Raw genomic sequence first — 16,872 nt, 5'->3', positions numbered from 1 at the left:
CTTTATCAACTGTCATTTCAACTAGTGCCTTGACCCCAGTCAGGACTTCATGAAAAATATTAAATAGCCCCAAGTAGTAAATATTAAATAACTCCAAATATTAAATAGCTCCAAGTATACTCCAGGTATTAAATAGCTCTGAGCTGGAAGAATCCATTTACACGTGAATAGTCTATTCCAGGCCCCTCTCCAGTTCCACTGTCTTCTAAATCAATATCATCTTCCTCTTCCTCACGTAAAGACTCACTCGTGTCCGATGTGGCGCTGAGCTCGCTGGACACGACCCCGACGAAACAGTCCCTGCCCACCCTCCTGGAGGAAGTCTCCACCTGTCCCCTTCTTCTGAAGATTATCGACGTACCAAACATAGTAGCCTGAATTATTTTACCGTGTTGGCTTATAAAATAGGACGTATGGAAAGGACGGCCCTTGGCTCTGCTCTCTAACCTTTTTGTTGTGGCCGCAGGCTACACCGGGTTTCAGGACCATCCCCGTGAGGAGGAGCACAGGAACTACCATGCGTACAACGCGTACGACGCATACACGGCGGGCCTGAGCGAAGAGGAACAGCTGGAGAGGGCCGTCCGAGCCAGCCTCCGGGACCAAGGTGGGAGTTTCGCTTCCTTCCCTTACTTTAAAACAGACTTCACGTGGCGAGGCGGTCTGCAAAAGGACCGACTGACTGTAGCAGATCAGACTTTAAAGAGTTTATTTTATAAGAGGATAACTAGATGAAAAAAAAAAACGATGTGCCGATTGTGATTGCCAAGCACGGGGTGCGATGCCGCATCCCCAGCGACCTGGGCTCACGAGGTGCCAGACGGTACGTATTGTTAAAGCAGTTCTTTTTATAGGTCTGCTGTGCTCGGCGCTTCGGCGTTCAAGTCGAGAAACTTTGAAAGAATCCCCAGGCACTTGGGAAAAGGCTCTATGTCACTGTGTATCAGTGTCGCCCGTGAACCTTCCCGAAAGTCACATGGACAGCTTGATAAGAATTCGAACTCAGGGTTCCACCCAGACCTCCTAGACCAATCTCTGCGGGCAGAGCCTAGGGATTTGTATTTTTAACCGACTTTCCCCCAAATTCCTTTACAAACAGGTATATGAAAATTACTACATTTATTTTACCATCTTTGTTCTGAATTTCACCGATAAGTTTGGATGTTACTGTTCTTATTGTGTTAGTAGTGACTAAAAATGACCTATTCATTCAGAAAGCATTTATTAAGGTCGTAGTGTTTCATGTACTGTGTTAGGGACAATGGGGACTGCAGAGAGGCAAAAGATAGAATCTGCCCCCCAAAAGGTCACAGTCAAAAAGGTAGGGGGTGCCTGCTAGATACCATAATACACAAGGAATCATAAAATCAGATCCCTAAGAGAGACTCAAGCTAAGTGCTGGAGGCCATGAGACGGGCGAGTGTTTCTTACCTAGAGCCATCAGAGTTTCACAGAGGAGGCAGCCTTTGAGTGGGTCCTTTAAAAATGCGTAGGGTTTGCAGATGTTTGAAAGGGCCTTCCAGGCAGGAGTCAGGGGCGTGGTCAGCCAGCCCTGACTTTTGAACGGAGCTTTAAGAGGAGAAGGGGGAGACGCGTGGGAAGCAAGCCTGGGGCACGAGATCGCAGAAGCCCTAGAATTAAGTAGGCCGCGTAGAAAGGGGACCGGCGTCTGGCGTGAAGGCCGGCGGAGTCCTGCACGCGGGAGGGATGCGATCAGAGCTGTGGCTGAGAACCGGCAGCAGCCGCTCTGCCAGCAGGGACCGAGCACCGTAGGAGGCACCAGGCATCGTGCTAGACGACGGGACACGTAACGACGACAGCCCGGTTTCTGACTTCGGTGAATACAGTCTGAGCAGCAGCACTGCGCGCGGAGGTGGGGAATGACCGCAAGGCTGTCGCAGTATGAATAAGAGATGGAAGCCTGCCTTACGGCGGTGGCAGGGGGAAGGGGGCGGGAAGGAAGGAATCCGCATTTCTCAGGCGAAGAGCATCAGAACTGCGGCGTGTCAGTCATCTGCTACGGAGCGACAAATACCTGCGCCACACGTGGCTTCAAACGATAAGCATGGCTTCTTGCTCTTGAGCGTGTGAGTCAGCTGGGTCAGGCTTACGTGGTCTTGGCTGGTATGCGCAGGGGCCCGCAGCAGTCAGCGTGGCCCGGCTGCTCTAGGGTGGCCTCATTCACATGCCCGACTGCTGTCCGAGGAGATGGTGGTCAGGCCACATGTCACTCCTCACCCAGGAAGCTGGCCCGGGCTCGGCCACCCGGCCTCAGTGCGCAGGCTCCATGAGAGTGTGGAAACGAGCAAGGATTGTCCAGACACATCGTCAGTTCCTCTGTGTCTTAACTAACGAAAGAACCAAGGACCAGTTTAGATCCGTGGGATGGGGAAACAGACCCCACCTCTTCACGGGATAAGCTGCAGAGTCACATTTGCAAAGGGCGTGGGTGGAGGGCAGATGGAGAATCGTGGCCGTTCTCTTAGTCACTGCATCACAGGTCATCGGCGGACTGCCAGTATCATAGTCACTCGCCGCAGGCCTCGGCATCCTGACCTCGGGCAGTCGGGGCCCAGGCCCTGTGTTGTAACAGGTTCTCGTGGCTATTCCTATTCACAAAGGAGTTTAATCACTACCAGGCGACACAGGAAATATTATGGGACAGGTGGCAGGCCAGGGCAAAGCTACTCAGTGTGGACTTTGTGCAAATTTTATTTAGAACCACGAAAGGACAGTGCAAGGGAATTTTTTGAAGCGATGGATCTATTCTGTATCTAGATTGTAGTGGATACACGATGCTTTGTTTTTGTCGAAACTCATATAACTGTACACCCCAAAGAGCACATTTTACTATAAAGAAATTTTAAAAGAAGTAATAAAAATTAATGAGAAACCCAGTGAAATAAGCGATGGTCTTGTAAAGATCACCAAAGATCATCAGAAAGTTGTTGAGAAACAGAACATTCACACGGTGATACAATATCAGCCCAGAGAGGACATGCTACTAGCAAAGGGAAAATGTGCCTTGGCGACAGAGAGATTTGGCCGTCACCACTGCAACTCAGTGATCAAAATCGTGGCATTAGTGGGGTACCTGACAGTGTGCATCTCCCGATATGATGCATTATGAGAAACATGGTACCATCTATGACATATTCTTGCTAAAACTGTTTACCCTGGCTCTAAGACTTCAAATGTAAGTGTCGTTATACAGGAAAGACACGGAAAAGGGGAACAGGCTGAATCATGCTAGCGAGAAATAACCAGATGAAACACGGGATTTCTACAATTCAATGAAACTAAGCGTCCTGGGGATGGAAAAATATATATATAAAGCAGAATGTGGTTTTATAGTAAAAGGAAATAACCAAATATAATGTAAGAACCTTAAAAGACTGGTTTGGCTATAAAAGACATTTTTTGAGAAAACTTGGGCAATTTTGTATTTGGACAAGATATTATCAGGGAACTAATCTAAGCTAACTTCGTTTGGTGAGATCACGGTATTGCAGGGAGGTAGCAGAATGTCCCTTTTTCTCAGGAGGCGCACGTCGACGTATTCAGAAGCAAAATAATCCAGAATCTGCAACCTGATCTCACAGGCCGCCCGAAACAACTCTGCCCTCCCCCTCCCCCCTCTCCTCTTTCTCTCGTTCTCACTCTCGCCTCCACAAATTCTGCGTTCAGATAAATCTGGGCAACGCCGCACACGACACCTCTCAAAGGTCCAGAATGACACGGGCGGGCCGAAGGTTCTCATTAGCTCCGCAGTCGAGAAACCAGGTTGTGAAATTAATGCTTCCCAAACCTGTTTGACCATGGAACTTTCATTTTCAGCAGATGATTTTAAGGGCATGTGGAACGGCTTGCTAGGAAAGTGCTGGGAAGATGCTTCTTGAAGTGCGTTATGAGGTGATTGGTGGCCTCAAAGGAAGTAGCTCGGCATTCATTTCAGTTTTGTTTTCCTTGAAAAACACTTTGTGATCGTCTTATTAAGCGTAAGAAGCCAAGGAGACATTTTAAACAGGCCTTTATTAGCTTTTAGCTATAGCGAAATATTTGATTTGAGTTTATTTTATAAAATTCTGACCACTTAGCACGTCCCGTTTTGTACTTTACTTTTTTTCATTCAGTAGTGTGTTTGTAATCGTATTTCACATCTCTCAATTTTTGAACATATAAATCTTCCATATATATATATTCTTTGATTTACACCTAAGTATCTATCTTTCTTTTCTTTTTCTTTCTTTCTTTCTTTCTTTCTTCTTTCTTTCTTCTTTCTTTCTTTCTTTCTTATCTCTTTCTTTCTTTCTTTCTTTTCTTTCTTTCTTTCTTTCTTTCTTTTCTTTCTTTTTCTTTCTTTCTTTCTTTCTTTCTTTCTTTCTTTCTTTCTTTCTTTTCTTCCTTCCTTTCTTTCCTTTCTTTCCTTTCTTTCCTTTCTTTTCTTTCTTTCCTTCTGGAGTAAGACATATGTTATTATAAATAGTGCTTGTAAAAATTTCTGTATTTGTTGAGATTATTATATACTTTTTCATCTTTAGCCTATTGGCATACTAAATCATTCTGATTTTCAAAGTTGAAGCAGGTTTGTGTTCCCAAGATACATCTTACCTGCTTGTGATTGTTTATGGTCCATCCTGGTGAAAATGCCCTGTGTACCTGGAAAGACGGTGAATTCTGCTCTGGTCGGGTGGCTTGTTCAACAGATGTGAATTAACACAGTCGATCATGTTGCTCAGCTGTATCTCTACTGATTTGTCTATGTATCTGTCTATTGAACACTGCATTTTGAATTACACAGAATTACTGTAATGTGGCATACGTATTGTACCCGCAGTACGCCAAAGGCTTCCTGTTCCTCTAGCATTACTTAGTTTTTGGGTGGAGGCTGATTTGCCATTGAGTTGTTCCCGCCGTCTGCTTGGACTTCGATTTCGGGTCCTTTGCACCAGAACTTGGGTGGGTTCTCCGTCCATTCTCGGCCCCTGCCCCGTGGTGCGCTGCTGTTTCTTGTTGCTCAGTGCATTTTAGTCCGGTGGCAGGAGGCAAGTGGGGGGTACGCTCTGATTTTTTTTTCCCATCCAATATTTATATCCTTTCTTTATATAGAGTACGCTAAAGTTTTTAAAAAATTTTTAATCATAGATGCCATGCAATATTATATTAGTTTCAGGTGTACGACATAGTGGTTCAACATTAAGCTTCAGTCTTAGGCCATCCGTGTGTCCCCTGGTTTGGAGTTGTGGCCTTCTCGGTATTCCTGTCCCTCCCCCAAGTTTAGAGATTTTGTTTGTTTGTTTGCTTGTTTTGTCTTTGTTTTTGTTTTCGTTTTGCCTTTCTCCCAGGCATTTAAGGCTTTTGTTCCATGGGGCTGACAGGGGAGAAGGCTCTTGGCAGCCTTTCACGCAAAGCTTCCCTGCAGTGGCTGCCGTCCTGTCCCCGGGACCGCACCAGGGACGCAGGGGACACTTTCTCCAGGCTCTCACCTGTCTCTTCTGTGAGGACCACCTGAGGTCCTGAGAACAGCGCAAAGTGTGTGTGGCTTTCTGTATCCTGCCACCCCCAGTGTATTCTGTAATACGTTGTGTTCTGGGTCCTCCTGTTAGCTCACACTTCAGCAGTTTGTTAACGGTTTTGGCTAAATTGTTTTATTAGCGTTCAGCAGAGTCTGTTCTCAGTACAGAGCAAGTGCCCTGTGCCATTTTAGACTTCTGTTTAGTTGGTTGCCCGACTGCCTCATCTCTCTGCTGGGTGGAGGAAAAGTTATTAATTCGCAGATTACCAGCATTTATGTTTATTATAAGGAGGGGAGTGATGTTTTTCCAGGTTTTTACATCCTAAATGGAAGCAGGAAGCATTTCTTATTCTTCATTGGGGCTTGAATCTATCATTCTTAGTACATTTATTTACTAGGTTTTTTTTTTTTCTTTTTAAATAAAGATCTTTCCCTCCTGAAGTAGACAGAATCTGTAATCCTTTTTTAAAAGCCTGGGTACATGCTTAATTCCTTCTCTTTGATTCTCAGTTTTCAGAGTAAAAAGTTAGTATAATTGTCAACCAATAATACTAAGATCTACAAGGGCCAACTAATAGAAATTCACTTGGGAGAATGCCAGTCAAGCAAGAAACATCCAGAACCAATTAGTTTCAAACTGTTCGTTAGTTAAATATATTAGAAGAGTAAATTAAAGCATCAAGGTAGCAACTTTTTAACCTCAGAATTTTCTGTTGTTGTATTTCTTAACGATACCTGGCCATGATTACAAGTCCTAAAGCTCATGCTGGTAATAATAATACCAAAGCAGTCTTTGTAGAAGAAATATCGAAATCCCTATTATTTCAAGCAGCTTGCACATTACCACTATTAACAGAAATCTTGTCCCGTTCCATTGGCAGTCTCAGCTTTTATAAAACGAGTCCAGGAGGCAGCTGATACCACAATAATAGAAAAATTTTGGAAAAGGGCCATCTCTTTCTTTGAGTCAAAAGGCAGATGCCAGCTAGGAACATTAGCTCATTGCATTTTCCTCTCCCCTCCCCCACATCCTCCCATGTATAATTTGTGCCTTAAAAAAAAAAAAAAAGAAAAGAAAGAAAAAGAAGCCTGCCACCAAGTTCAGCTGGCAACTGGGCACAAAGCTGTGTCCCTTGCAGCTTCCGTCTGCCAGCCTGGAGCACGTGTGCCGGTTACAGCCGGAAGCCCTCGCTGACATGTGGAGCGACTTGTGCTGCCTTTCTTAGACTCTCCTGAAAGGCAAATGGCCCCAGTCACACTCGGCTCTCTTGTGCCAATCGGGCAGAGTTGTCACCCCCTCCCCACTCTGTGCAGTCGGGGTTGCTGGGTAGCCATATGTGGGACTAGGGCGGGATAAACTGCAAAGGTCTTGGCCTCAGACCGGAACTGGTTGCTGCCTTGTCTCTCTCAGTCTTTAGATGTAAAATTACCAGGGAAGCCACACTGGGAAGGAAGTGTTCAGGTTTTTACTGTTAGCAGGTCATTTGACAATCTTTGAATCCCGTTTATAAGCATCATATGTTCAGAAGGACCAGTTGAGGTACATTTTAAATAGAAAAGAGAAAGGGTTTATTTTAACTAAGTTGTACATTTCTTTTTTATTGAAGCTACACCAAGGTATATAAAGGCAGCATCTGTCTTATTTCTTTATTATTGTAAAGAATTTTTTGAGAACAAAGGAAGTAAATTATGTTCCTGTTCTTTTAATCCGTCGCGGCGTGGCACAAATCAGAGAGGATGGGCGCTTCGGGCCTGGCGTATCAGTCAGCTTTACCCGAGGCGGGAGCCCCTGACTCTGATCAGACTTTGGTTTTACTATGTTTATAATAAAACATCATTATGTTTTATTATTATTATGATGATGATGTTTATAATAAAAGCCTCTGTCTTCCCTGTTATCCTGCGGTCATGGACTGAGCAGCAGGCACGTAGCTAGAAAAATATGAAGATATGTGGAGAAGTGTCAGGAATGTCGGTGACTGTTCAACTCCTAGGTCTCAGGGCGCATGAGATAAAAGATCATTTCAAACGACGATCTCTGGCGGATCTGAATCGATACGTCCATGGAGGAGATGCTGGCCTCGTGTGCAGGGGCCCCGTGCTGCAGGCGTGACGCAGTTGGCAATTTTTAACCTATGCAGACGTGCACGGCTACCCTGCTTGGCTTCGCAGGCGCTCAGCAGGCCAGGCCAGGCCAGGATCGAACTATTCTGCGCCACCACTTAACTTTTTTTTTTTTTTTTTTAATAATTTGGTATGTTTTCCCCCAGGAAAACTATCTATGTGTTAAAAAAAAAAAAAAAAAGTATCATCTGCCAGAATGTCTAAAAGCAATTTCGGTTCCTTCTGATTCCTGGTTTTTATTTGCTGTTCTCTGTGTTGGAGAGATTCCTTTCGGTGAGTTAAGTTTGGTATTCGAGACTATATCTGGTTGTGAAATTGTTCACGTAAAGAAACATAGGTTCATACTGTTTCAAATCTATGACACGACGTGTAACTGTCTCATCCAGGAAGACACATAATAAAGCGAGTGGCCCAGAATTCTGTTTAGGTCCCTAGCGGGAAGGGACAGGCTCCCGTTTTGTTTCAGTTACATATTTAAAAAATATTAACTGTAGCCCAGCCAGTGCTAAAATAATAAAATAAGAACGATACGTGAAACTTAAACATATTGGTAAAATTGACATTAATAGTTACGTGTGTAATTTCTCCCCCACAATCACCATTTATTGAAAGTCATCATTCAGATGCTAATGAGCAGATTTAACAATAAAAGTCGGAAGAAAACTAATGAATTAATTCCTCCCACCCGCGTCCCCTGTACCTTCCCCCACTTGTGGAGACCAGTCTGGGCCACCAGCTCCGGAGGGCTGCAGAGCGGTTAGCTCGCAGACTCATGGCGTCGCTCCGGGCTCTTACTCATTCTGGTCCTCGGCGAATCCCTGTCTGAGCCCCGTGGATGTGACAGTTCCTGTTAAGCATTGCGGCCTACAGAAATGAATAAATCTTGTTCTTTACCGTCAGACCGAAAATACTATTTTTTTTTTGCTGAATGACAGATTTAAGTGCCTTTTTTCACTTCAGCTAACCAATAATGCTGGATTTAGGAAAGAGAGAGAGAGAGAAACTTTTGAAATGAATGATCACTTTGCCTATCCATCTATGAAATTCTCTACTTCAGCAACCATCATTCCCTAACTTATGTAAGAATTTTATAGAATGTCAAGTTCACTGATACAAAAATGATTTGGATACTTGTTTCCTATAAATTTTTTATCTCAGAAGTTATTGATGTGTATATACAGTGTTTCATAACATAATATTTTGTCGGAGAAAACTATAATATAGGCCTGATAAATTCTCATCGTTTCTATAAAATATATTAATTTGGAAGAGAGATATCAAATAGTGCATTAAACTTGCAATGGATATAAGTTTGTATTGATCAAACAATTGAAGGTGCGAAGAAGTTTCTATTCCTATGTATCTAAACTAAAATATGAAACAGAACGGTATCTTTTTTTTTTTTTTAGAGGAAGGTCTAGACCTTTTAATAGACTCAGTACTTGATATTGTCAGAGAATAAAATTTCATTTTCTTTTTATTCGAGCCTCTCTAACTCTTTAAGCATCATAAGAACAACACGTCAATGTTGTATATAACGTTTTTTATGGCTGTGTCTTAATGTTTCATCTCCTCTGAATCGTGGTCGCTTTCGGTGCCCATAAGGGCCACGCTGTGAGAGTATTCAGCACACAACTGTCATTGAAAACTCGGGGGAGGGGTGTATTACCGTGATCCTGTGCTTAATTTATATAAGTTATTTTTAAAGTCGATGATGAGAACGAGGGAAGGCAGCACCATTTTCAAACAAAACTGTAATGCGCTGGCACTGGCGGGGGTCGTCATACCTGACACCTGATTTTACACGATGCGGACATGGAACCTGGAGAAGTCGAGAGACTTCCCGTCCCATCACGATCTATGTGCATGTCTGTTAATATGACCCCAGCACTGTTGGCAGTGTCCTGCCCTGGGGATGCAGGTGCCAAAGTAGGTTGGGTTTCCCGGGTACGAGTAGCCTGGGAATCAGGACCTGCCTGAAAGGGGGCTCGACTGAAGCCACATTTTCTAGAGCAGAGTTGAACCTTGAGAGAGCTTTCGCATCGGCCTTCCGAACTTGCGTGTAGATGGGCTCTCAGCTTCCCCCTGCAGCCGGGGCCGAGTCTCCCTGGCCTTCGGAGGTACGGGAGACAGGTGATGAGGTGTGAGAAGGGGCTCCGATGTGTGTGTGCTGACACCTGACGGGCGTGTGCCGTGGTCGCTCCGGGGTCCTGCTTTGGTTTTGCCGTGAAGAATGGGCAGCACTCGGCTCCTTTTCTGGAAGTCCTGTCCGAACCCCAGGCGCTCCTAAGCAGCACGTGTTGAGGGTCTGAGACGGGCGATGATCGGTGCCTGAGCTCATCTGCTGTGGTCTGTTAGAATCCGGGCAGTATCTGTCGTTCTGGTTCTAAAGCTATGGAGGGGGCATGGAATTTTTCTCTACCTTTGTAGGTCCTTTCAGCTGATCTTAATAATTAAGTCAACATGAGACAGAGCAACAGGAGAAAATAACCAAATTTAATTGTATATGTATGTATGGGAACCCCACATAGATGAGAGAGTCAGAGACCCCCACGTACACGAGAGGTGCAGAAACAGAAAGGGAAAACGAGGGGCGTATGGCCTTTTGAACTAAGGATGAGGTAAGGCGCCTGAGGTGTCAGGGGATGGGGAGGCCATTCACAGGACAGGAAGCAGAGCAGATGTCCCCAAGGAATTAGGAGTTCGCCCTGCCCTATCGATAGGTCATAAGAAGTTATTTTTGGTAATAGCTCTTATTATGGGCAAGGCCCCAATTTAAATTCTTTAAGGCCGAAGTAAAAGTTTCTCATGAACCCACAGGGTCTTGATTGTCTAACGCTCTGAATAATTCATGTGCCAACGGGGCACGTCTTAGGGACACCTGTTCTGAAGCCCTTCAAAACAATCCGTAGAAAATAGAAATCAGCAAAAAGGAGACGAGAAATAGTTCATAACCCCACCCCACCCCCCAGAGAAAAGTCACATCACGTTTGAAGCATGCCCTTACAGCCACCCAGGCCCTGGAAGAAACCACTGCAGATCTTTTGGTAAAATTCTTTCCAGGTCAGCGAGCACATGGTGCCTCTTTGCTGGCAATTCCTGTGCTAGGAAGGTCCTCGTACCCACACAGAAGGAGCATTCGTGATTGCCTTTACTACTTTAGGTTGTGAAACAGAGGCACAGAGAAATTAAATGACTTGCCCAGGGTCATATTGTAAGTGAGTAACCCCAGAAAGAAGGCCGTCCTTCTCTGTTCTTTAGGTATCTTCCCGAACTCAGAAAGCAGAAAAGACTGAGGCGGGTCTAAGTCACCACAGAACGGCCTTAGCTAAATTAGAAAGACTCAATTACTTAAACACTAACAATAACATTTCTCTTACTGTTGTCTTCACCTGTGCATATGTGATTGGCTAAGCTCTTTTTATTTTTATTTTTTTTAAAGTAAAAGTTCCTGGCAGGAATTAAACATTGTGAAATAAAGAGTTTGTATAGGGAAAGAATGTCCCTCTTATACAACAAGGCTACATTGCACGCATGTCGTGAGGCAACCCCCCCGCCCCCCGAAAAAAAAATGTTTTCTGTGGACAATCATAAGTAACCTTCTGGGCTGTCATTTGTTTCTACCAAAAATTATAGCATGTGAGTTTGAAAATATTGTCTTACTATGGACACACGAGTGACATTTCAATTAAGGACATTTGCATTGCTAATTTAAAGAGGACTCAATTTTTCTTCACTGGCTTTGCTTTTAGAAAAGACATGGTTCATCACAAAAAAAAAAAAAAGAATAAATTTGCACATATTAAGTGTACCTTAAGACATCAGAGTTTTACATCGAGCTATTATTTCAGCCACTCGTTGATGGGAGTCAAGTGAGGATTCTCGCCGTCGTCTGCTCTGCCTCGGCACGATCTGTGTCAACGCACGCGCTGCTACCCACCTTGTAGCGTTGTGTTCACTGGTGAGGAAAATCAAGTCACACGTCGGGTTCCATTTATCATAAAGCCTCATATAGCTTTCAGGGTGGTGGTTCCATCGCACGGCAGTTCTCCAAGGATTCAGAACTGTTTGTAATTCTGTCGCGCTTAGTTACGGAGAGCCAGATGTGAGGGTCATGCATGATACGTATTTACATATCTCCATGAAGCTCAATTAGCGACCAGAGATCTTCCCGTGTCATGTCTGTGTTATTTAAATCTACTTTTGTTGTAATACAGGACCAAAACTGTGCCAATAGTAAGATTACTATAAATATTAAGCCGATTAAAAATACATTTGGAAAAATTGCAAATGCTCTAATCATGCTGCGAGAGGAGACTGGTTATATAAATCATGATCTAGAATAATACTCAGCCATTAAAAAGATAGAGAAGGAAATTTAGGGTGTGTCAGATGAGCAGCAGGGTACAGCAGTAGTTTTAGTAGAAACTCATGTATTTTTGTAAGATCTAGTAAATATACTATTGAAAAAGGTTGGAATAATATTTAACAAAATGCCAGTCATCCTTATTTCTCAGGAATAAGGTTATGGTGACTTTTCTCGTCTCATTTTGGCTTAACTCCATTTCCTAAAATTGCTGCAAAATCACACAGAACCTTTATAAAGAAAAATATTAAAATAAACCTCTGCACTGCCAAAACGTATTCAATATTAGCCTTGCTGTCCTCCGATGTGCTCCACGAGCCCATCCCCTTTGAGGCATCAGATTCTCTCTAGAGAAATGCAGAGAAAAGCGTACCTTGCGCATTCGGCTCCGGTCCCTGGTGGTCGCTCAGAGCGGCGAAGGCGACTGAGCAGGCGGGGTCTGTGAGCTGGCCTCCCTCCGGATGCCGCCGCCCCTTTCCCTGCATGCTCGTCCCCTTCTCCGCCTTCTCGCCTCTACTCCAAACCTTCCAGGTTAACGCTATCCACACGCTTCAGGAAAGGAGGCCGCCCGCTCCCGCGTATTCACGCCCAGCTCTCGCTGGCCACTGCAGTGCTGTCTTCCCTGACGGTTCCAGGGCACACGGGACCGTAACAGGTGGAGGCTGCCCGAGCGCACCATTTAGGGACCACGGCACCAGGCGGCTCCGTTCCACCTCCCAGTGTGCAAGACGTAAACTTTGCGCGTTTCGTCGAGTGCGGTCCTTTCCTGGCCGTTCCACTTCATGCCAAGGAAAGGTCCTGTGGGGTGGTCAAAACTCTGAGGTTTGGGTCGCCACGGAAGGGCAGAGTCTGGCACAATTTCTGTGGAAGAGCATTTTCGTGCTGCACAATGGTTTTGTGTTACCGGAAAGCAATATGGGTCGGCTCTTGGATCATCGCATTCCGAATTCTTTGCAGATCGACCCAAACTGCCCAACGCCCAGTAGTTTTGATTTTCAGTTCAGTGAGACTGAAAGGAAACAGTTTGCTTTTGCCCAGGGTGATTCTGAGGTTCGATGTAGCTCGCATATCAACATTAAGGGAAGATAAAGCATTTGATAAGGGTCTTCTAGAAGTGACATCTGTATAGAACACCTGCTGTCTCCATTAAAACTTTAAATAAACTGCGCCTCTCGGGATCAGCAGGGTCCTTGTCGGCACACCGTGCTGTGACAAAGATGAATTTTAAAGCGCAAGCCATTCTCTCTTGTGTAGAGGATGCTTTTTGGCGAGACACGTAGAGGCAAGGAGGGGAGTGAGCCCTCGACTTAGATCTAAGCCGGGCCCAGCGAGGCCCATTTTGAACATATCTTTGACACTATGACACTTGCCAGGTTATGACAATGTTTCCTAGCCCTTTCCTACCCCTGATCACGTGCCGATCATTATCTCCATCACAGATGCGTGTAGACAGCACTGCTTGGTCTGAGCTGTTCAGTGCGGTTCCGGACTTCTCTGTGTGCTGGGCCCGTGTCGATGGCCCGTTTATGTTACATGTCGGTTCGTTACAGCCCAGCTCATCGGGCCAGGGTGGGTGGACGCGAAGGAGCACCGCATTGTGGCAGACTGCAATCTAAGCAAGAATTATTTCCATAAGCAATGGCTGTGAAAAGCCTCGCAGCCTCAGAAAATATTTCATCGACAGTGTGGCTCATCTCATTAGCCTGCGGGGAAAATCGCTCGGCGCTAAATTCTACCGTGTTACAGGTAGGATTGTTTGAACCCCGGACCAACATGTCTGCCGCTTCCGAGCTGTGCGAACCCGGTGCTCCACCCCCCGCGAGCCGCAGCAGTCGTGCGTGCGGCCGCCGTGCACCCTGCACCCCTTAGACCTTGACACCAGACGAGGGGACGTCTTCAGAGTTAATGAGCAATTAGGGCGTTCTCTCCTGCCAATTAACTGGCAGAATCCTGAGATCAAGTGAGCACTGTCCTTAAAAACACCCGGCCCGGTGTTTTTCCCGAGAGCGTGTCTCTCTCTGCTGCCTGCAGTTACACGAACGGACAAACAGCTGCTTCACGTGAAAATGCATTAAAGATCGCGCTCACCGCAAACAGAAGAGAGAGATGTGCAAACAGGATACCATTTACTCTAAACTCAGAATGCACGGATTTTCCCCCTGAGTGACTGTAGTGACGTCGGAACATCTGCTCTCGCCTTAATTGTCTTAAAGATTGGCAAGAAAAATATTTGGATAGCGAGCATCCTGTCTCATATGAGTGAATGTGTGCTATCTCAGAGTGGGGCAGTCCGGGTATTTCAGTTAGAGGGTTTCAGACCATGGGGCATTTAAGGATTTCGATTTTTCCCCGAATGTGATGAGGACAAAGGAATGAGGGGAGAAGAGGAAATGGATATAGGCCCCAAGAAGAGAGGCTGGCCTGTCGGAGGAACGCAGTTGTTTGTGGCTGAAGTGTAGTTTTCAGTGCGGGGGCTTCAGTGACGAGGTAGATGGGAATCAGGTTGCGAAAGGCCTAATACGCTGTGTTTAAAGGTTTTGTACTTGACCCCGGGGACAGCGGCAGCCTTGAGAGTTTTACGGAGGGGAGCAGTAAGATCAAATCTGGATTTGCAGATCACTGTTGTGTGTGGGACTGGCGTGCAGAGGGAGAAATGGAGTTTAAGTGAGTCATGGTGTACCGGGCTCTACGGTGAGTGGCCCGTGTGGGCGTATGTAAGCATGTGTACATGTGTGTACATGAGTGTGTATGTGCCTATGTGTTCACTTAATCCACCGACAACCGATGGGGTGAGTTTTACCGTTCACGCATTTCAGAGAGGAGGGGGCGAAAGCAAAGGATGGCTAACCCATCTCCCGTAGCTAAGGAACGACAGGGCCGAGATCTGGGCCCGGGCAGGCTTCGTTCCGGAGTCCGTGGACTTAACCATGGCACTCTTTTGCCTTTCATACTGTACTGGCAGGGTCATCATGATATTTTTATTAATAATTTGATTAATAATAATATTGTTAATAGCATTCTGCTAAACACTACTAGTAATTTACTAGCTTGGTGAACTTTTTCTATATTCACACTCACTCTTCTTGAAATGAAATCAGAGATTTTGGTGAGTTAGTTGTCTGTAAACTATTTCTCAGAAAGTGTCAAATTATAAACGTCGTCCTGGTTGACTTTAAGCTTCCCTGTGGGAATTGCGACCGCAGAGTTCACCGCCGAGTGTTTTCAGGGCCTTCATTCCGCGGAGACCTGTGAAACCCCGCCTCTGAGCCTGTCCCAGGGTCCACAGCCTCACACCCCCTATGAAGAGCAGCTTCTGCCATATCCCCCTAGCTTATTTTTACACATCACGTGCAATCAAAAAAAAAAAAAAAATGAACCGAGTTCTTTGAAGAGCAATACCGCACATTCTGACCATGATTAAAGGTTCCCCACCGGCTTAGAGGGGTGTCCGGGGGACCCTGTAGTACCTCTGTCTGCCCTGAGGCGTGCGGGCGGACAGCGGAGGTGTTCGGGTTCAGTTCCGGACCACGGTAATAAAGCGAACATCAGGCTAAAGCGAGTCGTCATCTTTTTGCTGGTGGTGGGTTCGGCCTGCCATTTGTAACACCTGTGAGCTGCAGCAAAGCAAAGCGCAGTGAGACTGGGGGTAGCGTGCAGCCCGGGTCGAGGCGGGAGCTTTGAAATAAGCGTTAACTGGCCCCTGTCGTCAGCTCGGACCCGCTGGCTTTCTCGAATGCCACCAGAAATGCCAGTGGGTTTTCTGTTCCCTTGTATCTCGCTGAGCTTCCTTGCAAAAGCGTCCAGAACATCTTCCAACTGGATTTTTTTTCCTTTTTATGTATTATTTTGATGCTGTAAAATTTTGGCCAGATGGATTTTTAAGGTATTTCCTGATTTTCAAGACAGAATTAGGGGTTGTCCACGCATGCTTTATTAGTCGTCTAGTTTTACAATATTTATACAGAACCAGATTTCCCACTGAAATCATCTCTAGTATGGACATCTTGCTATATTCAGAAATATAAGATCTTTGAATTGGGAGGGGGTGTTCGCAGATGCTCTACACTCATTCCGTAAGTGTTTCCTGAAGCATCCATGAGATGGGCCGTCTTCATGCTGTCAGAAATATGAGTCTGGAAGGTTCTTGTAAAATAAGACATAGAACGAGAATAATTCTGTTGTGGACTATTGCCAAGTTGGTACTTAAGGGGATTAAAATTGAAATGGCTTGATTAATTGACCTTAATTTAAAATCGTTTCATGGCAGTTATTTTATGGAAGTTATCATGAGAAGTTTAGCCAGCCGACCAGAACAAACTCTGCCTATCAAGATTTTGATAACTATGTTTTTAAATATATGCAAAGGGTAAAAAGGAGGGAAAAAAAAAAGTGGGAAAGGAGAGCTCAGAGCCTGTATCCCCTTCAGTCTGAGATGAAGCCCTTTGCAGCCTGGAGTTCATACCCCAGCGTGGTGTGGACTTTGCCATCAGGCCCCAGCTGGAATCCCAGCTGTCTGTCCCGCATCAGTGAACAAGGTAATTCAGGGAATTAAGGGGGTTTTGTGGCCGGGGAGTTGTACCTTCCCCATGGGGCTGCAGGTAGCCACCCGAGAGAGGAAGGAAGGCCCTGAGCGTGGAGAAGGCACTTCGCTTAGCTCCTCCTCTTCTCGCCTCTTCGTTTTTCCTTTTGGAACCATTTTAATCAGTTTTAGAGATTTCTCCAAAAAGGTAATAATGGTAATGAATACTAAAGCACCAACTCTTAGCAAACCCTTTTTTTGTAGCAGTCATAGCAAGCACATTACATGCATTTTTTGTTTGTTTATTTTTCATAAGAGCCTGTGAAGTTGAGTGCAGCTGAGGCTGAG

At 45.3% G+C, this 16,872-nt stretch overlaps 1 protein-coding gene across 10 annotated transcripts in view; it reads left to right on the top strand.

Annotated features, from left to right (window-relative positions):
- The window catches only part of RHBDD1 (rhomboid domain containing 1), a 100,570-nt gene that overhangs the window by 61,382 nt on the left and 22,316 nt on the right, over positions 1-16,872 (top strand). For 7 of the 10 annotated variants that reach the window (XM_036237258.1, XM_036237257.1, XM_036237263.1 and 4 more), the window contains 2 exons: positions 467-607; positions 855-2,286. In XM_036237258.1, coding sequence (XP_036093151.1) covers positions 467-607; positions 855-1,027 — 314 coding nt within the window. In that variant the 3' untranslated portion in view covers positions 1,028-2,286. The other 3 variants (XM_016118842.2, XM_016118843.2, XM_036237262.1) reach the window with 2 other exon arrangements.

The sequence above is a fragment of the Rousettus aegyptiacus genome, unplaced genomic scaffold (genome assembly GCF_014176215.1).
Source record: "Rousettus aegyptiacus isolate mRouAeg1 unplaced genomic scaffold, mRouAeg1.p scaffold_m13_p_2, whole genome shotgun sequence".
In the NCBI taxonomy this organism is placed as follows: domain Eukaryota; kingdom Metazoa; phylum Chordata; class Mammalia; order Chiroptera; family Pteropodidae; genus Rousettus; species Rousettus aegyptiacus.
This window is presented reverse-complemented; position numbering and strand designations above follow the sequence as displayed.